Source organism: Diabrotica virgifera, chromosome 2 (assembly GCF_917563875.1).
Source record: "Diabrotica virgifera virgifera chromosome 2, PGI_DIABVI_V3a".
NCBI lineage: Eukaryota > Metazoa > Arthropoda > Insecta > Coleoptera > Chrysomelidae > Diabrotica > Diabrotica virgifera.
Genome location: NC_065444.1, coordinates 163276723 through 163301093, shown reverse-complemented (window position 1 = coordinate 163301093; position 24371 = coordinate 163276723). Strand labels below are relative to the sequence as shown.

The 24371-nt window shown below is 32.5% G+C and overlaps 2 protein-coding genes across 5 annotated transcripts in view; one reads left to right on the top strand and one right to left on the bottom strand.

Annotated features, from left to right (window-relative positions):
- Positions 1-24371, bottom strand: part of LOC114332096 (cyclic GMP-AMP synthase-like receptor) — a 425443-nt gene that overhangs the window by 223309 nt on the left and 177763 nt on the right. The gene's annotated exons all lie outside the window — the stretch shown is intronic.
- The window catches only part of LOC114330709 (repetitive organellar protein), a 228789-nt gene that overhangs the window by 60568 nt on the left and 143850 nt on the right, over positions 1-24371 (top strand). Inside the window, exon 3 of the mRNA XM_050644065.1 lies at positions 9185-9407. Within this exon, the coding sequence (XP_050500022.1) occupies positions 9185-9407 (223 nt within the window). The remainder of the gene's footprint in view (positions 1-9184; positions 9408-24371) is intronic.

Genomic DNA, 24371 nt, shown 5'->3' with positions numbered 1-24371 from the left:
AAACAATCATCCTATGTACAAGATTCTTTCAAAAATTTTCATTCAACTCGATACACATCAGTGCTTTCACGTGACACATAGAGTAGTGTTTAGCATTTTGAAAACAAATTGGAATATTTGAAGTTTTCAGTAAAATATGGAATAAAACATTGAATTGTCTTTCTGTTGTTTTAATTTCCTGCGAAATTTCATCAAAAATACCACAAAATTTATAATCTGAAATTCTCACATAACTAAAATTTGTCAATTTAGTTCCCATTCCAATCAAGAGATGGCGTTAATTCGATCCGAAAGATTAACATGGTCGTGAAACGTCTATAAGTATGTATGGTTTGTGGAACAAACCTTATAATTTTTGATATAATAGCGAAAAATCGCAATAAAAGCGAAAAAGAGGTATGTAACTTAGAAAAATGTGCCAATATTATTATCACAAAAGAGTGAGAATAAATTGACAATAATGCGACAATTATTTTTGAAAAACTTGTTGTCTGGCAACAGACACGGAGGGTTTAAATGACTATTGCCGAATGGAAACATATTTGAGAAAAAACTGGAGCATTATTTTCTTATAATTTATTGTTATTATCGTGTGATATTCGACATGGTATTTTTTAATATTTACATACAAAGTATTGGGACCGTGCAAGTTCGGCAAAGCGACCTCTATTTCTACGCTCTGTACTTTTATTCGCATTTTTAATTATATTGGCCAATTATATTAGTCCTGGTTGCTGGATAATTGTCAAGGCCATAGTCCAAAAAATAAGATGCAGGTTATGTTATGCAAACGTAAACAATTGTATGTAGTAAATAAAATTAGTTATTAAAATGCAGTACTGCAAGCAAAATACAATTAATTAAATTTACCTTTATATAATAATTGCATATCATATCAATATTGCGGTGCAATATATAATTTTTCTGCTTCAATGACAGAAGGTATGAAATATACGTCAATTTGACAATTTTAATTGACAATATGAATTATTTAAGATAGTTGCAATATTTCTCCGTGACTCGCGCACGGTCGTTTCTCGTTTTCCTTCATAGTACTTGCACACCGCGAATAAAAACATTCAGTGACATTTATCCCAATTAATGTAACTCACATTTTTAAACTTGTTAAAGTGAACAACAGAGTTTAGCAAATATTCAGACGAAGATATCAATAAAATATTAGTTAAATTATTTGTAAATACAGTTTTATTCATGAAATAATCTTACTGAAGTACAATCGCTTAAAATTGCCGATTTGTGTTTTCGTCGTGACAATTTGACATTAGATGCAGAACTAAAAGTTTATTATGGTTCATTTTTTTAAATGTGACAGTTGTCAAAACTAGGAAACTCGTAATTAAACAAAAACAATCTACCTAAAAATATTCCCAGTATAATAATCTAGGTTGAATATTCCCGGTATAATAATAATCTGATTGGACATAATTAAACACGTGATGAAAAATCTTACTACACGTTTCGAAGTTTAAATCAATAAAAAATAACCATCTTTATATTTTATCCCGCTAATCTGTTAGAAAATAGAACCAAACTTATATTGAAAATAAAATGTCTTAATTTGTTGTTCGCATTCTGATACTATACTGAAATTATACTCTTTATACTTGCTAAATTTTTATTTCGCCACTTCCCAAAGTTCAGAATTTATATTTGATACGGTCTTTCCAATAAACTTTCAAAGTAAGTCTTTCGTGTCACGACACAGTGTGGATTATTACATTGTAGACGAATCAATATATTTTAGAACTCTAAAGTCGAGGTGTTTTACCTTTTTGCAATGGAACTCGGCAAACAGCTGTTCACTCACCTTTGAGCCATAATTGTTTAGGAAAATGCTAAGAGGTAGGAAGTGGAAACAGTAAAATACTAGTAAATCATTTGGAATTTTAACATTTTTTTATTACATTTTTTAACTAAAGGATTTATAAGTAAAACTGTTATATTTATTGATTAAAAGCAGTTATATAACTTTTAATATGAAGTAAAAACTCCTTTAGGTAATTGGTATAATTTAATCAAGAATTAAAATTCTAAAAAATCCACATGGATTACATTAGTCGTTCAGAACGTTTTCGGACTTATTAAGCCATCCTCAGTGGGCCTGAAAGTAAGTACCCCCACTTAATGAAAATTGAAAAATATGGGTGAAAGTTCGACAGTTAATAAAAATGTTGTTGTGATTACTTACTCATTTTACTTGGTACATAGCTCCAAATAGGAACTAGAAACTGCTAACTTTATCAACTTCTTAGACTTATCTATTACCAGACTAAATGACCATTTCTACTTGGTATCTATCGTAAACCTACTCAGACAGATAATGTGATCCATTTATTATCTAAGCATCCTCTTTCCCATAAGCTCTCTTCTTTCCACAATTTTGTTCACAGGCTAAATTATTCTATCCCTTTATCGACAAAAGAATTCAACAAAGAATTAAACATCATTAAACAGATTGCTGTAAACAATGGTTATGATCCAGACATCACCCATAAACTTCAACACGAAAGTAATTTCTTTCTTCTTTCTTTCTCCCCTTCCTTGTACCCTATCAGGGTGTCGGATTTGGGATCGCTATTTTAATTTACATTCACCCATCTCTTCCATTCTTTTCTGTTTTCTGTCATTTTTTTTAATTCCTCGAGTGATTTTCCTTTAACTTTTCCCGCCTCTACTACTTGCTGTATCCATTTTTTTCTTGGTCTGCCTCTTTTTCTTTTTACAATGTTCTTTGCTACGTGGACTTTCCTCGTAATTCTGTTGGGTTGCATTCTCATCAAATACCCATACCAATTCATTTGTCTCTTTTTTAGTTTATTCATTATTGGTTCTTGGTTGGCCATTCTCCTAATAGTCTCGCTCTTATAGCCCAGTAAATGAACGGGAAATTCGGCGATACTGTGTAATTTTCAAGGGCAACTCCGAATTGCATAAAAATTTGGATTTAGGTTCCACTTATGCTCCACTTCAGAGTTGAAATTGTGCCGTTGGTTGCTTTTACTTGGGGGCTGACAGTCACCCCTTCTCGGGGGTGAAAAAACATACGTTTAAGATAAGACCGGAAATGGATAAATTGACTGATTTTAAGCAACTTTTGTTCCATAGAGTTTTTTAGTTAAGTCAATACTTTTCGAGTTATTTGCCATTGAAAATGTTGATTTTTCGACAAAAAAAACTACGTTTTTAGACGGCTTTTCGCAAATAACTCAAAAAGTAAATATTTTGTCGAAAAAAATATCCTTAGCAAAAGTGTAGCCTAAAAAAAGCCAAAAAAATGGTGTATCAGTAAAGTCTATCAATCACATAAAAACAAAGTTGTAGCTCATGAAAAATACGTTCTTATTCGTCTAATTCCAAATCGAATATTTCAAGGTGAAATCACCGAAAAATTAAGCACTTTTCAGGAAAAACCTATTTAAACTTTTTTAACGTGTTTATAAAAAGCTTTGTTTTAATTGTTAACAAAAGTTTTAGCATTAAAAATAAGCGAGTTATGCTCAAAATAAAGATGGCCCTCTTTTTTTTGTAAAAAATCATGAAAATCTCGCCGTGTTTAGCTCCCCAAATGAAATTAATCGCTACCGCTTTACAAACAATTTACTTACCTATCTATTTTTTATATGATCTGTCAGTCTCACCGGTTTAAAGTGTTTATTTTTGAAAGGGTTATAATTGAGAAAGCTTGAATGGGTCACTAATCACGAGTGTATGCAAATTTTGAACAGTCATATCTTAACCAATTTTTGTCTTACGGAGAAACTAAATGAAGCTAGCATATTTATAATAGCAAAACCTACATTTTTTTACTCTTTAAGATTTTTCTTATCACTAATACTTTTTAACTTATTTTGAAAAAAGGAAATTTTTCAAAAATTTTTTTTTACTATAAAACCAAATGTTTTTAAAAATATGCACTTTAAACCAATCAAACTTACAGATCATATAAACAATACACATACAGTTAAAATAGATGGTAAAGCCAAACGATTAATTTCATTTAGGGTGCTAAATAGAGGGAGGTTTAACGATTTTTTTTTTACCAAAAAAAAGGGGCCAACTTTTTTTTCAGTGTCACTCGTTTATTTTTGATGCTGTAAACTTTTGTAAAAAACAAATATTAAGATTTTTTTCCATACTTTAAAAATGTTAATAAGGTTTTCCCGAAAAACGCTTCTTTCTTCGGTGATTTCGCGTTGAATTATTCGATTTGGAATTAGACGAATAGGAACGTATTTTTCATGAGCTACAACTTTGCTTCTACTCAATTTGTAGATAATTTTACTGGTACACCATTTTTTTCGTTTTTTTATAGGCTACACTTTCACTAAATATATTTTTTTCGATAAAATATTTACTTCTTGAGTTATTTGGGAAAAACGGTCTGAAAATGTAGTTTTTATGTCGAAAAATCAACATTTTAAATCGCGAATAACTCGAAAAGTATTGACTTACGTAAAAAACTTTATAGAACAAAAGGTGCTTAAAATAAGTTAATTTATCCATTTTTGGCCTTATTTTAAACAGGCGTTTTTCACCCCACGTAAGTAGAACCTAAATCCAAATTTTCATGCAATTCGGAGTTGCCCCTGGAAATTACACTTCAAAACGGTCATTTATTGGGTTATTATGTTTTTCCAGAAACGAAAGTAATTTAAAAACTAAAATTTTCTTTCTTCATTTTGAATAGACTTAAAATTAATTTTCCATATCACTATTGGATCCTAACCTAGGTTAACACACTTAAAATTGCCTATTCTTTCCTGAATGTCATTGTCATCGACATTTTAATTATTTCCGCATATTTGAACTAGTTGGCAGACAAATGTCGACCAAAGCGTACGGGAAAAATGCCAGAGTAGAAAAATCTCATGTTTCCGAAAAGTTATCCATGTTCATCAGCTTCAGGTCGTATTATTTTTACAAATTTATAATGTAAATTTCATATTAAATCCAACCACAACCACTGTATGATTTTGGGGCTATTTAAATGGGTTACTTACTTTTAGGTTCACTGAGGATGGACTGATAAGTCCGAAAACGTTCTGAACGACTAATGTAATTCATTTGTTTTTTTAGAATTTTAATTCTTGATTATATTATACCAATTACATAAAGGCTTTTACTTAATGTTAAAAGTTATATGAATGGCTGGGATATAAATTCGGATTGTCCGATCACAAGTTTAGTGTCGTAACCACTAGAGAACATTTTGGCGATAATGTTTTAGTGGTTTATAACGCTTAACGTGTAATCGAGAAACATTACATTCAAGTTTATACATTTAATTTATAAAAAAGTCCTCATACAAGAATAAAAAAAAACTGCTAAAAGCGGTAAAAATGAGCGGCGCAGAAAATATTCCAGATACAAAAGAGTTGATATGAGTATTCGGTGGCGCAAAAATCTATTTTTATTTTGATGGAAAATAAAATTATAGTTTTATTTTGAAAGATTTTCCCATAATATTTGTTAAATTTGAAGTAAAACGCGTCATAAAAGAGCCTCAAACTGTAAACTTTACCAAAGATACTCTTTTGTGGAGGGTTTTACTTCAAATTTAATTTCCATCAAGATCAAAATACATTTTTGCGTCACTTAATATTCATATTGGCTCTTTTGTAGCTGGAATATTGTGTGCGCCAGTCATTTTTAGCGCGTTTAGCCGTTTTTATTCTTGTTTTATAGACCAGGGCGCATCTGGTAAAAATATTAGTACTTTTGGATGTTCAGAGTTGACTCATATTGCAGAAATTGCTTGAAAATAACTCATATAATAATATTTGAGATATCCTCCCACTCAAAAAGGTCTGGAACATTGTTTAAATAATCAAAATGTTATACCTACGTTCCTGTCTTCTGGTAGTTTTACATGTTTTCAAATCAGTTCTACTAGCCTACTTATACTACAGGTCAGATTTTTGCGCCATGTTTTAAAAGTTTAGAAGGTATGCCATCTGATCCAGGACCTTTGTTTTCTTTCAATTTTTATATTGCTTTGATGACGTCGTTCTCTGTTGGGATGTTATCTTTCTCTCTTTCGTCGTCCCTGTCTTCGAGCTCTATTTCTGCTCTATTCAGCTCTATTTTCTTTCAACCTCATCGTACTTCTTATATTAAGTCTACACTCAAAATTTTGTGCACATCTTTCTAGTATCTCGTCCTGATCACCAATTATTTCTCCTGTTCTGTTTCTAACTATTGATAGTCTAGGCTTGAATTCTTGTCTGGTCTGGTTAATCTTCTTGTAGAATTTTCGAGTTTCCATTTGTGTGTTATACTTCTTTAGTTCCTTCAGTTGGTTTTCTACATGCTCCTTCTTCTTTTTTTTTCAGTATTCGTTTTTCGTGCTTGGAGCCTTGCATATGCTTGATTTTTTCTTTTTGTTGCTTGTGCATATTCCTCATCGTACCAGTCCGACCCTATTTTTCACGCTTTGCCTTCCAATCACCTCAGTTGCTACCTCGTCCAATATAGTTCTACACCTCTTCTAATGGGTATCAAACATCTTCAACTATATCACCTGTACAGTCCTCTATCTTATGTTCCAAACTTTCCTCGGATTTCTTGGCTATCGTAGGGTTTTTAACGCTTCAACGTTAAACCTTTCCTCTTTTACTCCTCTACCTTTTTTGAATTGGAGATTCTAGCTCTTATGTTCGCTTGGACTACGTAGTGGTCCGAGTCTATGTTGACCCGCGTCTTGCACCGCGTCTATTTGGCCCATTCGGGATACCATTTGACCTTGCATTAGGAGCTGCCCCAAATTTTATTCTTCTAATCTTTAGGGGCGATCAATAGTAGTTTAAATTTAAAATCTCGACTGAATTTGACCGTTGCGTTAGCCGCCATTTTGATTTTAAACGAGAACCGTTTTGGCTCAATATCTCCGCCATTTTCAACTTTTCGACAAAACATATAGAACCTGAAATTGTTGAAAATGGGATTTTCTATAATTTCGTTTATTATAATTTTTCCAGTGCGGTCCATATTTTCCGAGTTATGGGGAAAACAGTGACAGTTAAAGCATAATTATTGATTTATTGAATTATCTCGTTTATTATTACTTTTACAACAAATTTTAACGTATACAAAAATGAAGAGAATTAAATTTTATACAATTTTGATCTCCTTCATTTTTTTGATAAAATCAATATTTAAGGTAGTACGTATGCGGTAAAGGCGCGAGCGTAAGACCCGATTGATTTTGAAGCTATGGTTTTTATTCAATATCTCCCTCATTTTCAACTTTTCGACAAAAAGTGTAAGGACTGAAATTGTTGCAATTACGATTTACTACAATTTTTCGAGAGAACCAGTGGCGGGTCTAAGAGGGGGGATGAGAAAATTCCCCCCAACGGGGTCCAAAATAAAAAAAAATTGTTGAAATATTAAAATATGTTTGCTGACATGAAACTTAATGATCGACAGACAAATTCAACCAATAAAACCCGCTAGTTAATAAAATTAAGTGAACTTAATGCATATAAGTATTATTATTTATGTCTTTTATGTACTTAGTTTGGTTGGTGTTTCATTGGAAGTTTCAAAAATTGTATAAAATATAATTCTCTTTATTTTTGTTTATATACAATTATGTAGTAAAGTTATTAATAAATGAGACAATTCAATAATTATGCTTCCCCTCCGCTTCCACTAGTTTCTCCCTTAACTCGGAGAATATTGATAGCATAAAAAAATTGTGGAAAAGAAGTTGTAGGAAATTGCGTTTCCAACAATTTTAGTTCCTACCGTTTTTGTCGAAAAGTTGAAAATGGCGGAGAAATTAAGCAACAACGGTGCTCCTTTAAAATCAATATGGCCTCTAATGCAACCGCGGAATTCAGTCGAGATTTTAAATTTACCCTACTATTGATCACCCCTAAAGGATATATTTACAAAATTTGGGGCAGCTCGGAATCAAGATTCAATTCAGTAATTATGCTCACCCCACCACTTTTTACTATTTTCCCACTTAACTCGGAAAATATCAACCGCATGAAAAAAATTGTTAAAAATAAATTGTAGGAAATCATATTTGGAACAATTTAAGTTGAAAATGGCGTAGATATTGAACAAAAACAATTGCTACAAAATCAATCGGGTCTTACGCTCGCGCCATTATCGCATACATACTACCTAAAAATGAAAGAAACTAAAATTGTGTAGAATTCAATTCTCTCTATTTTTGTATAGGAACATTTTTGTCGTAAAACTAACAATAAACGAGATAATTTAATAATTATGCTCTATTTATATATAACTGTCACTATTTTCCGCTATAACTCGGAAAATATCGATGGCACGAAAAAATTGTACAAATAGAAATGATAGAAAATTACATTTTCAACAATTTTGGTTGTCTACTTTCTGCCGAAAAGTTGAAAATGGCGGAGATATTGAGCAAAAACGGTTCTCGTTTAAAATCAAGATGGCGGCTAACGCAATGGCAGAATTCAGTCGAGATTTTAAATTTACACTATTATTGACCCCCTCTAAAGATTAAAAAAATAAAATTTGGGGCAGCTCCTAATGCAAGGTTAGGCCTGTTATTCGTCTAACCCGACTAGACATTATGTCGTTGAAATGTCGTGCGTCGACCACTAATTGGTCGATTTGATTTATGCGTTTATGCATTTAAGCATATTTTCCCATCAGGGCTTCCCCATGTTCCCTTATGGATATCTCGCATAAAGCATGTGTTGGCAACTATCATGTTCATTGAGGCGGTTAGGTAGGTGTATCAGACGAGTTACGTTGTTATTCGTTTTTTCATATAAACTATGGTTTCCAATGGTTTCGTTTATTATTAACTTTACGTCATTTCTAGAACAGCGTTGTATTGTGCTTTCTAGTTTTTGGAAGTGTTTACTTCATAGTAAGTTGTTTCAAATAATATTATGTAACATATATTATTGTGTGAATATGCAAACATATGCGAAGAACTGCCTGTATCAACGTATCGATATTCAGTAATATGCATAGACTTACACCCATTTGCAATATGTATATCCAATCTATAAATTCGTGACTAAAAAAACTGGCAAACATCGATAAACTCAATTTATAGCTTTATTGTTAGCAAGATTGACAATCGTTAATCACGAAAGGCCGCGTCTCTTTAAAGCGCCATCTGCAAATCAAATTACTATTTCTCCTTTTTTAGTATCGTTCCAACAGTCCAGTATACATGCCATCAGGAGTTTTTCTGCAAGTTTTCCTGCAAGAAGAGTGTCAGTTACGGCTGCAATGATGTTGAATAACAGTTTAAATTCGCCCGCCAAAGTACAAGAAAAGCGAAGTACCAATTCTAGTACGCCTGACGATGATGAAAGAGTGCCAAAACGACGCCTTGTTAGGAGCAACACGGAAGATGCAAAATCTACCAGGTAAGTCATTATTTTTATTTTTTAAATTATATATTTGTTAACACTTCGTTATATCATGCATTTAAATAGCTAGTTGTTACCTGTTCGAATACATTCTTGTTTATCTGTTTATCTATTATTATATATAGGTGGTCTTCTACGACTGCGTCTCTCAGAATTAGGCCAAGATTTCCATTTTACGTTTTGCAACACTTATACAGGGTGCTAGTAATTAAGTATGACAAAGTTTAAGGGGTAATTCTACATGAAATAATAATGGCAGTTTTCTCTATAAACGTATGTCCGCAGATGCTTCGTTTCCGAGATACGGGGTGTTGAAATTTTTACTTCAAACTGCCAATTTATGTATTGCTCCAAGACCGGTTGAGCTATGAAAATGAAATTCGGTGAGTTTTAAAAGGTAGTTATTGCTCATTTTTTGAGATACAATTAAGAATTTTGTATTTATCATTGGCGCGCCTACGGGTAATGGTCTGAATTTTTTAAAGGAAAACATAGTACACCACTGAGATATGTCAAACTAAAAATTATTTTTAAATTGCACGTTTAATTTTCGATAAAAAACCTCTCTTGTCTTATTTTCATATGGTGCGCCGTTTTTATGCAAAAAAATAAAACATCTTGGCGCTCATTTTTCATTTCTTAATACATTATCAATAACTATCCAATATAATAATACTAAACTAGAACAATAACAGAAAATATTACTAATAAGATCTTAACTAGGTGCAAAACTACAACAAATGTTCAAAATGACCTCCTTCACTGGTGACAAAAGAATTTTATATTCATCATTGGCGCGCGTGCTGGTAATGGTCTGAATTTTTTAAGAAAAAAATAGTGCGCCACTGAGATATGTCAAACTAAAAATCATTTTTGAATTCCTCATATAATTTTTGACAAAAAATATATCTTGCCTTTTTTCATATGAGGCGCCGTTTTTATACAAAAAAAAAAACCATTTTAACGCTTACAAAGTATTAGAGGTAGTTTCCATACTCCATACGCATATAAACTTACTTCAAATACTTTGTAAACGTTAAGATGTTTTATTTTTTTGCATAAAAACGGCGCCTTATATTAAAAAAAGGTGAGAAAGATTTTTTGTCGTAAATTGAACGAGGAGTTCAAAAATGATTTTTAATTTGAAATATCCCAGTGTCGAACTATTTTTTCTTAAAAAAATTTAGACCATTACCCGTACGCGCGCCAATGATGAATATAAAATCCTTCTGTCATCCCTTAAGCAGGTCATCTTGAACATTTCTTGTAGATTTGCACCTAGTTAAAATCTTATTAGTGATATTTTCAGTTATTGTTCTAGTTTGGTATTATTGTATATTGTATTGGATAGTTCTTGATAATGTATTAAGAAATGACAAATACGCGCCAAGATGTTTTATTTTTTTGCACAAAAACGGTGCACTACATAAAAAAGACAACAAAGGTTTTTATCATAGATTAAACGTGGAATTTAAAAATCATTTTTAATTTGACATATCTCAGTGGCGTACTATTTTTTTCTTTAAAAAAATTCAGATGATTACCCGTATGCGCGCCAATGATGACCAGAAAATTCGTAGTTGTATGTTAAAAAATGCGCAATAGCTACCTCATTAAACCCATAAAATTTCATTTTCATAGTCTTAGAGAAATAAATAAATTGGCAGATTGAAATAAAAATTTCAACACCCCGTATCTCGGAAACGAAGCATTTGCGGACATACGTTTATAGAACAAACTGTCATTATTTTTTCATGTAGAATTACCCCTTAAAATTTGTCATACTTATTTACTAACACCCCGTAGTTTTTATTTTTAAAAATAAGGTTTTTTTTTTAATTTTTTAGTGATGCTTTAGTCGATGTAAGCTTTTCAGTTTTCTTCTTTTTTGTGTAGACATTAGTCTGTCTGTTTTTATCTATGTGCCTCCAGTAACTTGTCGTACTATAATTTTCGTGGTCTTACCACTGATTATCTTCCTATTGGGAAACAGTTTCTCACCGTCCTTACTACTCTATTTGTTGCCATACACCCTGTATATTTTTATATTTTTAAAAGCTCCTTAAGAGTGTGCGCAAATATTTTACGGAGCTATCCCTACTTTTCTTTCTTTACACGGCAAATACGTGTAGTAAAATGATCAGTGGTATGTAAACATTAGTAGTTGGCAATGACATTGTCATTAGCATTATAGAGATTTTCGTTCAGTTTTTGAATGTTCTTGGATAACCGTTACTTATGTAATCACTTCAATTATAGGATTATTTTTTCACTAACTATGTATTCAGTGATTACAATAATTTATACTATATAATAAAAACTAACACTTAATCGAGAAAAGAGGAAAAGTGATAAAGTGATTTTTGATAATAAATTGTTACTATGGAACGCTTATACAGTGATGAGCGCGCTAATAACCGGGAAACATATTAAGCTGTGAGATAAAAAGGGATGAAACTAGTGGAGGTGGGAAATTTAGCGATAGAAACCCATAAATTTACATTTTATTTATTGTTTCCCACCTTTATATGTATTAGATGAGTACTTTATATGTATTAGATGAGATGTCAACTAAAACTGTCACTGTCAGAGTGATAGTTGCCAAACTCGTCTGATATGTCTAAAGGTGGGAAACAATCAATATAATGGAAATTTATAAGTTCCTATCGCTAAATTTTCCACCTTCACTAATATCTCTTTTTATCTAACAACTTAATATCTTTTCCATCTTTTGCGTTATTTTGCTGGTTATTAGCTCGCTCATCACTGTATAAATTTTGAACATCTTTAACAACAAAATACTTGGATCACAGAGTATATCCTGGTGTATTCTCTGCTTGGATCTTCCATAGATAATAAACAAGAAATAACTTTTTATTAATTTCACGTCTTAAATCAATTTATTTATCAAATACACTATCAATATTATTTAATAGACCACTCAAAATACTCCTGTGTTCATTTTTTTTCGAATCCTCGAAAAACTAATAGATATTTAAAAAAAATTTAAACGCTTAATGAAAGATTATACTATTACCGAGGGCTTAAAGTCCATTAAAATAAACAGAAATTTTCTTTTGAATGAGATATTTGAAATTAAAAATCACACTCAATTTTCTCTACCGTTTTACCACTGTAACTTATTAAAATAAACATAGAAATTATCAGGGACTTTCGGCCCTCGATAATAATGTAATCTTTTATTCTGCGTTTAAATTTTTCAAAAATACTTATTAGTTTTCTCAGGATTCGCAAAAAATTAATGCATTTGAATAGCATTAGTGAAAAATTTTCCGCCCTTAACACCCCGATCATGTAGGATCTATTACGAATTTACAGGGTGAAATTTTGAAATTGTTAAGTGTGGAAACCACTTATGGAATAAAATTGTTTGTGTCCTTAATTTAGAAAATAATAAAAAAACGATGGTACACCCCAACTTTTGAATTTAAATGTGCGCTTTTTAAACATAAATTTAAATATGCAGGGTGATTCTCGCAAGTCTGGCATAGCCCATCATCTTTATTTTTAATGAAACACCCTGTATATTTTTATGTTTTACAAGCTCTCTAACAACCTGATATTATACCTACGTAGACTTATAAATTTCGTCAAGATATTAAATACAAAATCCAATATATTATTGACTTAGTTTGGAAAATTGATGATGTTATTTTTTAGCTAATTTAAAAAATAATAGGTACCCATATTAAAAGCGTGAAAGATTATTAATTTCAAAATTTTTTGTATTTACTATCTTGACGAAATACATAATCATAAAATTTAATAAAATTTCACCTTGTACGATTCATAATAGACCCTACATAATACACTTTTACAGGATGTATACTTCTGTATATTTATACAGAAAAATATACAGGGTGTTTCATTAATACTAAAGTTCATGGACTATGCTAGATTTGCGTGAACCACCCTGTATATTTAAATTTATGTTTATAAAGCGCCCATTTGAATTTAAATGGTGACGCATCCTAGCGTTTTTTTTATAATTTTCTAAAATAAGGACACAAACTATTTTATTCCATAAGTGGGTTTCATACTGTATAATTTCCAAATTTCACACTATATTATTCATAATATGTACAACCTACATGACATAGTTCGCTGAAATCAGGTTGTTAAGCGGCTTTTAATATTATAAAACTTATGAACTATGCTAGGCTTGCGTCACCCTGTATTAAATTTATAATTAAAATCTTATACCGGATTTATACTCAGCCCTGTTCGGCAGGGAATTGGACAGGGAAGTGGGCAGCGTGAATGTGTAAATAGCTAACTCGCGCTGCTGCTCGGCATGCTATTGCTACTGCACCTACATACCCCAAGAGTCGGTTTTCTGTGGCAGAAGTCAAAGGGAGGCAGTGCGAGGACGAGTGGGTATTCACATTCAACTACTCTCTCTCTCACTTGCCGCCGGCAAAGCGTCAAGTGAGTAAGGGAGCAAGACGATGCTGTCATCACATTCCTTTCTTGTTAGTCATTCGGTAATGAGTTGTGAGGACATTGACGAGGAACGGCGAGGAACTGATGTAAACACCTCACTCGCATCGATATCGTATTTCGGGCAATATTTCCGTCAACTACAGCAGCAGTGGCAATAGCTGAGTATAAATCCGGCATTACATTTATATATAAAAATCTCAGCGTATCAGCGTTTTTTATAATTTTTTAAAACAAGGACAGAAATAATTTTATTCCATAAGTGCCTTCCACCATATATATGGTGGCCATACTTAGCACATACATACTGGCTACTGGCACCTGTTTCTATTTCTATTCTCTAGTCTAGTCTACGCATCCTAATATGTAGGTATGTGCATTTTCTACAGTGTGTACGTAGTACGTAGTTGTGTACGTAGTACACAAGAAACTAACTGCGGTAACACAAATGTGTGTAAGTAACTCCTTTGCACAAGTTAGAATAGGGGAGGAAATATCAAATGCGTTCTGCGTAGATTCTGGACTGAGACAGGGAGATCCTTTGTCCCCATCGTTGTTAAACCTGGCCTTAGAAAATCAAACCAGACATACCCAACTCGGGGAGCAAAAACCATACTCGCTTTTGCCGATGACGTAGATGCAGTGGCACAATCAACATTAGAAGTTAAGGATATTTCCTCGAGCTTTGAAGAAGCTGCATTAAACATCGCTCTAAAAATAAATGATTACAAAACAAAATACATGGTGGTCTCAAAACAAGAACGACGGCGAATAGGGCAAAACATTACTATAAACGATCATAACTTCGAAGTGGTTAAAGAATTTAAATATCTAGGAGCAACAATCACAAATGATAACGAAATAGAGCGAGAAGTTGAAACGCGAATAATGGCAGGAAACAAATCTTTCTTTGCAATGCAACATCTAATGAAGTCAAAACTTCTTTCACGAGGTGCAAAAATCCAGATATATAAGACCATAATACGGCCAGAAGTCGCGTATGGAAGAGAAACATGGACGCTAACAAAAAGAGAAGTAAATAAATTGCTGATGTGGGAACGTAAAATTCTTCGAATGATATATTATGGCCCTTGCAGAGACAGCGTGACAACCGATTGGAGGCGCAGATACAATAACGAGCTAGAATCTCTATTCAGAAAAGAAAATCTAGTCAGATATATAAAGGCCAATAGACTCAGATGGGCAGGGCATGTGATACGCAGTAACGACAAACGCCTTATAAACAATGTGTTCTGGGAAAGGCCAGATGGACGGCCTAGAAAAAGGTGGAAAAATGCAGTCAAAGAAGATCTGGAGAAAATGGGTGTGAGACAATGGGAATTAGTGGCACAGGACTGATAAACATGGAAGGCAATAGTAAACGCGGCTCAAGAAGAGTTGTAACGTCATTGATGATGATGATGTACGTAGTTCACAAGGTATAAAGAGCACGAGTTTTTATATAGACTGTTAATATTCGTCTTTTTGTTTTCAAAATATTCGAATAAATAATAAAGACAAAAAAATGAAAAAAAAATTTAAGAAACGCTTTTCTTTAGTTTTGAGTGACTAAAATTAAAAATATTATAAAAAAATCAACCAAAAAGCAAAAAATAAAAAGAAATCAAACTCGAAGGATTATTCGAAAAAAAAAACGTTCGTTAAAAAAATCTAACACATTCGTTAAAAAAAAGCGTGGAGCGCTATCCTCAAACCGTTTATTCGATGAAGACGCGCCCCACGCTTTTCTTGAATGTGTTAGATTTTTTCATTTTTTTAACGAACGTTTTGTTTTCGAATAATCCTTCGAGTTTGATTTCTTTTTATTTTTTGCTTTTTGGTTGATTTTTTTATAATATTTTTAATTTTAGTCACTCAAAACTAAAGAAAAGCTTTTCTTAAAAATGTTTTTTCATTTTTTTTATTTTTTTACTTTTTAGTCTTGCACCTTTCAAACATTAAAATATATCGTCATGCTTAAAAAAAGGATGTAATTATATGATAGAGACATTCATTGCATTTATTTCAACTTTTGATACAAACATTGTACCGGGTGTCCCAATAAGAAGGGCTCTCGGCCATATCTCAGGAACGGTTTATAGTAGAGCTTTGAAATAAAAAATTTTTAACAAAAGTTGCCTCAGGAAAAGCCTGGAAATTATTTTCATAATTGTGGATCCACCGCTAGAGGGCGTAATTGAATATCAAAAATAAAAAAATCTAAATTTTACAAAATTTTCCTAATGAAGGGGCACTGGAAATCCGATTATTGCATTCTTCATCAAATTCTGCGCATATTTGATTTAACAAGTTTAACTCTACCTTTGCAAATCAGAGGTGGGGGTGAGTGGGAACCTTGTTATGAAAAAATGGCTGTAAGTCCGGTTCTGCTAAATCAAATTTTGAAAACTGGGTCTTGTTGAAGATAGATCTTTTTCTTCAATGTAAGCGTGATAATTTTGAACCATCCTAATAAGTAATAAGCCTGCTGGGAGGCGTTATTTAATTTTTTTCAGAAATCTAGTTTTCTTTGGAAAATATTAAATACAAGTATGCATTTTTAATCATACTTTATAAAATTAGATTAAATTAGCAATAGAATAGCGAAAACCGCATGTCGATACCTTTTGTCTATCTCAAGATATCTCGAGAAACGTGTAAATTTTATACATAACTGTTACTATCACCGGTAAACTAAGTTAATGAAAAGTAGTGTGCTGTGGAAAAAAACAAAATAACATTTTCCAGATGTCAACGTATAAAAATATAATTAATTAAAACAACAATATAAAGAGAAACAATACTATTAAAATTAAATATAACACAGAACAAAAAGAACTACTTAGTGACGACCTAAATATTCAAATTGTTGCACATCATACACTACTCTAGAATACATTATCCAGAGAATACTAAACGCCATCGAGAGCAGAAATTGAGACTGCTGTTCAATCTACTCTTGAAAGAGTAAATGTTTGCAACGAAAATGATAAGCAAAAAATTGAACGTTTATGTCATCACTAAATAGTTGTTTTTATTTCTTTGTAATAGGGCTTTTCAACGCTCTCATTTGTTTCGAGCCTCTGTCATATGCCGTATAATCCGTGTATAATATTAATATACGAGATATGAACGAGGCTCGAAACAAATGAGAAGCGTTGAAAAGACCTAATATACGTTGACAGCTGGAAAATGTTTCTTTGTTGTTTCCATAGCACACTACTTTTAATGAATTATTTCGTTTACCAGTGACAGTAACAGTTATGTTTTTAAATTTACACGTTTTGTAAGATATCTCGAGATAGAAAAAAGGTATTAACATGCGGTTTTCGCTATTCTGTTGCTAATTTTGTCTAATTTTGTAATATGGTATTAAAAATGCATGTTTGTATTAGCTGGCATATTACTCAGTAAGTTGGTTCGAAATCATAACTTTTACATTGACGAAAAAGATCTGTCTTCAACAAGACCAAGTTTGCAAAATTTGATTAAGCAGAACCGGACTCACAGCCAGTTTTTCATAACAAGGTTCCCACTCACCCCCACCTCTTATTTCCAAAGGTAGACCTAAACTTGTCAAATCAAATATGCGTAGAATTTTATGAAGAATACGACGATCGGATTTCCAGTGCCCCTTCATTAGGAAAATTTTGTAAAATTTAGATTTTTTAATTTTTGATATTCAATTACGCCCTCTAGCGGTGGTCCCACAATTATGAAAATAATTTCCAGGCTTTTCCTGAGGCAACTTTTGTTATAAAATTTTTTATTTCAAAGCTCTACTATAAACGGTTCCTGAGATATGGCCGAGAGCCATTCTTATTGGGACACCCGGTACATTTCCTGTAATTTCTTCATACATTTCTTAAATCAATATAATTATTTACATCTATTATACTTTTCGCAGTCTTTCCACCTCTTCTAATGCTTTACTATTGCACGGTGTAGACCCTGTTAATTTCTCGCAATGCATTTCTTCGATGCGCAAGCCGTCTAAAGGTAGGTATCCATACAAGGGTAAACCTCGCTCAGTGTAGCAGCTCCACATAGTGGATACGTCGGTGATCGCCGCTCGCCGATCGCCGCTCACCCTCTTCGATTCAACCGGTTTGCGGTTTATATGTAGAGGAGCGCATGCCGTATCCATTTGAAGAGCTACACCGAGCGGGGTTCACCCTTGTATGGATACGCACCTTAATGATCGCACTCGGCTCAATGCAATATAAGCTTTGCAGGCTCAGTTCAGGCTTTTAAGCCTGTCCTTACGCAAACACTTTCGGGCCCAAATTCACGACAGCGTGGTCAACAGTCGAACCTTGCGTTTTATGGACAGTCGAAGCCGAAGCCCACGACAATACTAATAGACCAGGGCGCATCTGTAAAAATATTAGTACATTTGGACTTTGAGAGGTGACTCAAATTTTTTTGCAGAAATTGCTTGAAAATAAATCAAATAATAATATTTGAGTTATACTCCCTCTCAAAAAGGTCCGGAACATTGTTCAAATAATCAAAATGTCAAAAAATTAAGGAAAAATTCGATTTTTTTCTTGGCTTTTTGATTATAACTTTAAAAGTGTTCATTTCCAAGAAAAGCTGTACTGACATAAAAGTTGCATAATTAAATTTCCTACCATATAGAATTGGTTTAAAATTTAAAAAATAGTCACCATTGTTGCAAAATAGCAATAATTGTGAAAAAAACATACAAAAACAAGTATTCGCATTTTACGTTTTTCAACCATTTACGCTAAACTAAGGACCTTCATATTTCACCATGAAAAACTTTATGATACAGTAAAATAGTACTGTAAATTTTGTTAAGATCGGTTCAATAGATTTTCCAAAATAAATTTTGCAATCCAGCTTTCGTAAAAAAAATTCATTTTTCAAAATGTTACAGGACTGAAAATAAAGCAGATAGCAAGTTGAAAATTTTTTTGCACATAGAAGTGTACTGTACCTTTCATTTGCAATTTTGCAAAATTAAAACCGATTAACACCACGGCGTCAGGAATTTTTTTAAATAAACATCAATTATTGGTGCTACGCACAGGACAGCGGATAGTTTGCTCTGATTGGGCATTCCAATGACCTTTGATAATGATTGATACATTTTAAAATAATAAAAATGTGTACCATTTTTATTCGGCTTGCTTAAAACTTGCTTCGTATTGATACATTTTAATTTTTATTACATTTCGATATAAATAAATAAATTTGTTTATTGCAAAATAAAAACACATACCCTTTAAAATAACACTTTTATTAGCAAAAACTTTCTTTGTTCATATATTTTAACTTAAATAATAAAATAATAAAAGTTTATTATTTTTAAACATATGCAATTGTTTAAACAATATTTCACAAACAATAATAAAATTAGTTTGATTTTTGTGGAATTAAAATATTAAAATACAACAAAATATTGAGGAAGAAAATAATATATTAGATATAGATTGGAAGAAATTTTGGTGGAAATCAACTTGTGTGAATCCGAACACCGCTGTCTTGCGCGTAGCACCAAAAATTATTGTTTATTTCAAAAACTTTCTGACGCCGTGGTAATTAATCGATTTTAATTTTGAAAATTGCAAATTAAAAGTACAGTACACTTCTATAAGCAAAAACAAATTCAACTTGCTATCTGCTTTATTTTCAGTCCTGTAACATTTTGAAAAAATGAATTTTTTTTGCGAAAGCTGGATTGCAAAATTTATTTTGCAAAATCTATTAAACCAATCTCAATGAAATTTACAGAATTGTTTTACTGTGTCATAAAGTTTTTCTGGGTGAAATATGAAGGTCCTAAGTGTAGCATAAATGGTTGAAAAACGTAAAATGCGAATACTTGTTTTTGTATGTTTTTTTCGCAATTATTGCTATTTTGTAACTAGGGTGACTATTTTTTAAATTTTTAAGCAATTCTGTATTGTAGGAAATTTAATTACGCAACTTTTATGTCAGTGCAACTTTTCTCGAAAATGAATACTTTTAAAGTTATAATCAAAAAACGAAGAAAAAAATCGAATTTTTCCTTAAATTTTTGACATTTTGATTATTTAAACAATGTTCCGGACCTTTTTGAGAGGGAGGATAACTCAAATATTATTATTTGATTTATTTTCAAGCAATTTCTGCAAAAAAATTTGAGTCACCTCTCAACGTCCATCTCAAAACAGATGCGCCCTGGACTATAAGGGCAGCATTCGTCTCTCTGCGGTGCCATGACTTTTTCTCGCTGAAATCTTGATAGAAATCACTGGACAGAAACTGGATAAATTTGAAACTGAATTGTTTATTTATGAAGCATAACGTAAACAATTAAAGTAAAGAGTAGTGAAATTATGTATATTTCATATAATTAGCTACAATCTGTAAAAGTTTCAAGTTTCTACATTGTAAAAAGCAAGAGAATTTAAGCATTTTCCATTAAAATCGCTTTTTTTTATTTAAACAATTAATAAACATAAAAAAAAAATTTTATTGACTATTCGTGTATTGTTCCCGCGAAAGCATATATCTGCAAAATTTCATTCATTTGCATTGAAGAAAAGGCAGTCAAATTAACTTCTAAAGATTTGACGCAAACGACTGAACTAAAGAAAAGCGTTTAAAAAATAAATTGTTGTAGTTAGATTACAATATTTATACCTAAATATTAAGGCTTAGTTTATTTTTTATTAATCTCAAATTAATATTTATACACTCACACTCACCGGCACAATTAACCGCCCACCTTGTAGTTCTTTTAATTTGTAGAAATTGTCAATCTTGGATCACATTTTATGAAACATTCTGTGAAAACTACCTTTGAGGAAAATAAAAAAAATAACAATATTGAAAAAAAAAATCGTTTATTAAGGGATGCTTAGCAAAAATCCAATGTTTAAAAATCTTCGAAGATAATTCAAAGAAACATAATTTTCAGAATTTGTCTAATTGAAAAACATTAATGGATGTTGCCGTCTCTGGTCTTTAGGACTTCTTGGAGTCGGTTCGGTAGTCCATTCATGATATCCTGCATATTCCACTGGGAGATATTGTGCTACTCCTCTACCACAGCCGCAGAGTTCTCCGAAAGATGTAGGGGTTGAACAACAGTACACGATGCTATCAGATGATTTCGGGAGACAGATTCATTCATCTGCAGGCCAGATCAAGACCGACATCGATTCACTACAATTCGAGATGACCTCTTCATTATCAGCAACGTGTCGAGAAATCACTTTTGCACTATTCTTGAAGCTCATACGCATCTTTTTGAGGTGAGAAATGTTAGTGTGAGTGCACGTACCATTAGAAGAAGCCTGGCAGAAAGAGATTTGATGGCTTTCCACCCAGCTCGCGCCCCACAGCTGCTCTCACAACATCGGAGAAGTAGGATTTTGCGCGAGAATATGCTGACTGGACTGTGGCGGAATGGATAGATAGATAGATTTAAAGAGGTGGACTTCTGGCCTATTCCACTGCGATCTTTTCAGATCTATTGATGTTCTCTAGTCCTAGATAACATTCTCTAGCCTGCCCCTTTTTAAAAAGTCTAATAGCTTTGAGACTGAACCTTCCATGTAGCTATTTGAGTTGGATTTTCTTCACCTAATGCAAAGAACCGAACATTTGCCAGACTGTCACACTGATATAGAATGTGTCCTGCTGTTTCTTTTTCCAGGTGACAGAATCTGCACAGGTCATCATCTAATAATCATATCAGCTTTAAGTGCCTATTCAGCTTACAGTGCCCTGTTACCAGACCTATTTTGGCTTTGACTGTTTTCCTGTCTTTGCTTATTAGGTCTGCCGTAAATTTTGGCGAATGTTCTGTAACGAACTTTTTCGCCTGTCTTTGTCCTGGTGAATTCCTCTATCAGTCCAAAGATTTGTAAGCTATCCACTTTCTTGTAGCCGTTCTTGTAACTGCCTTTGCAAATCCGCAAAAGGGTACCAGTTCAACGAATGGCATTGATGAGTCTTGTTTGGCCATTTTATCTGCTTTTTATAGCCGTTATGACCCTCGAGCCCCGGTACCCAGGTTACCGTAACCTTGCTACGGTCTCCTAGTTTATTTAGGGCACACACGCAATCCCATACTAGCTTAGATTTGACCTCTACATAATTGAGTGCCTTAAGCGCTGCCTGACTATCTGTGAAGATGGCAAGTGAACGGAACGTTCTGTCCTGCCTTTCTACACTAAGCACCAAAATTAACGCACCACCTTAAAAATGGGACATTTTTGATGTCTTGTATTTCCTAAACCTGTTGTCCGATTTTAGTGATTTTTTAATATGTTGTAGCTTTATTCTTCAAGAATATCGATGTAATAATACTGTTGCTAAACAGATAAGTGTCATTGTATACCGTGTGTAACAATGATAGTGTGTTTTTTCCTCAAAGTTTGGAACACCTTGTGGAATATTCTAGCGTATATAAAATATTGAAATTAACTGTAACTCAGCTGTAGCCTTATGCTTTCTTAACATTATGCTTTTTGATTTATTAGCTTATGTTGGATAATAAAAAAGTTAGGTACTTTAACAACTAGCAACGTTCTTCGACAATACAGGGTGTTTCTAAATAACTGCGACAAACTTTAAGGAGTAATTCTGCATGAAAAAATAATGACCGTTTGCTTTATAAACATATGTTCGCAAATGCTTCGTTTTCTAGATACGGGATGTTGAATTTTTCTTACAATCTGCCGATTTATTTATTGCTCTAAAACCAGTTGCGATATGCAAATGAAATTTGATAGGTTTTAAGAGGTAGTTATTGCGCATTTTTTGGCATACAATTAAGAATTTTATATTCACCATTGGCGTGGTCATATTACCCGTATGCACGCCAATGATGAATATAAAATTCTTAATTGTATGCCAAAAAATGCGTAACAACTACTTCCTAAAACCTACCAAATTTCATTTGCATATCTCATCCGGTTTTGGAGCAATAAATAAATCGTCAGTTTGTAAGAAAAAATTAAACATCACGTATCTCGGAAATGAAGCATTTGCGGACATATGTCATAAAGCAAATGGTCATTATTTTTTATGCAGAATTACCCCTTAAAGTTTGTCGCACTTATTTAGAAACACCCTGTATTGATGAAGAACGTGGCTAGTTGTTAAAGTACCTAACTTTTTTATTATCCAACATAAGCTAATGAGTCAAAAAGCATAATGTTAAGAAAGCATAAAGCTACAGTTAAGTTTTAATTTCAATATTTTATATACGCCAGAATATTCCACAGGATGTTCCAAACTTTGAGGAAAAAACACACTATCATTGTCACACCCAGTATACAATGACACTTATCTGTTTAGCATCGATATTTAGTCCAGAAAGCCACTGCGCATCCGCTAGGAAAAATATTCTAATTCGGATTTTTTGCACAATCTTACTCAAAAAGGACTCCTTTTAACAAATTTACATGTTGCCAGGACCAAAAGGTGGTCAAAAATTTTTTAAACGTTTTTTTTTTGTTTTTTTCCTAAAATTATTTTTGTTGCATGGAAAATAGTTTTTTAGGTTTTTTGGATCATTCCAAACAGAAAAGGTCTTTGGTGACTTTTCTCTAAAAATGATAGTTTTTGACATATAAGCGATTAAAAATTGAAAAATTGCGAAATCGGCCATTTTTAACTCTCAAAAACTTTGTGAAAAACTTAAAATTTGAATGTTACCAGGTAGGTAGATATTCTTTAAACATCGATTCATGAAATCCCGAAGAGTTTTTTGCAATACAATATTCAAACTCCTTTGTTTTCTAATTGATAATCAAGCGTGCGCGACACTATTTTCCACCGACAGTATGGTGCAAATGAAAGGAATAAATTCGTTATTTCGTAAACCGGCGAATTTATTTTATTTTATTTGTATTTTTAAGTTATGATATTATGGCATATATGGTATACTAGTGACGTCATCCATCTGGGCGTGATGACGTAATCGATGATTTTCTTAAATGAGAATAAGGGTCGTGTGCTAGCTCATTTGAAAGGTTCTTCAATTCTCTATTCAGTAATATAAACATTTATATAATTATTTATATAGGGTGTCGTTCTACTTCTTTTTTTGTCAAATAATTTAATTTAATAAAAAATTTTTGGGCACCCTGTATAAATCATTATGTAAATGTTTATATTACTGAATAGAGAATTGAAGAACCTTTCAGATGAGCTACCACACGATCCCTATTCTCATTTAAAAAAATAATCGATTACGTCATCACGCCCAGATGGATGACGTCACTAGTATACCATACATGCCACAATATCATAACTTAAAAATGCAAATCGACCTGTTTCGGGATTTTTCCTTAAATTCGCCGGTTTACGAAATAACGAATTTATTCCTTTCATTTGCACCATACTGTCGGTGGAAAATAGTGTCGCGCACGCTTGATTATCAATTAAAAAACAAAGGAGTTTTGAATATTGTATTGCAAAAAACTCTTCGGGATTTCATGAATCGATGTTTAAAGAATATCTACCTACCTTGGC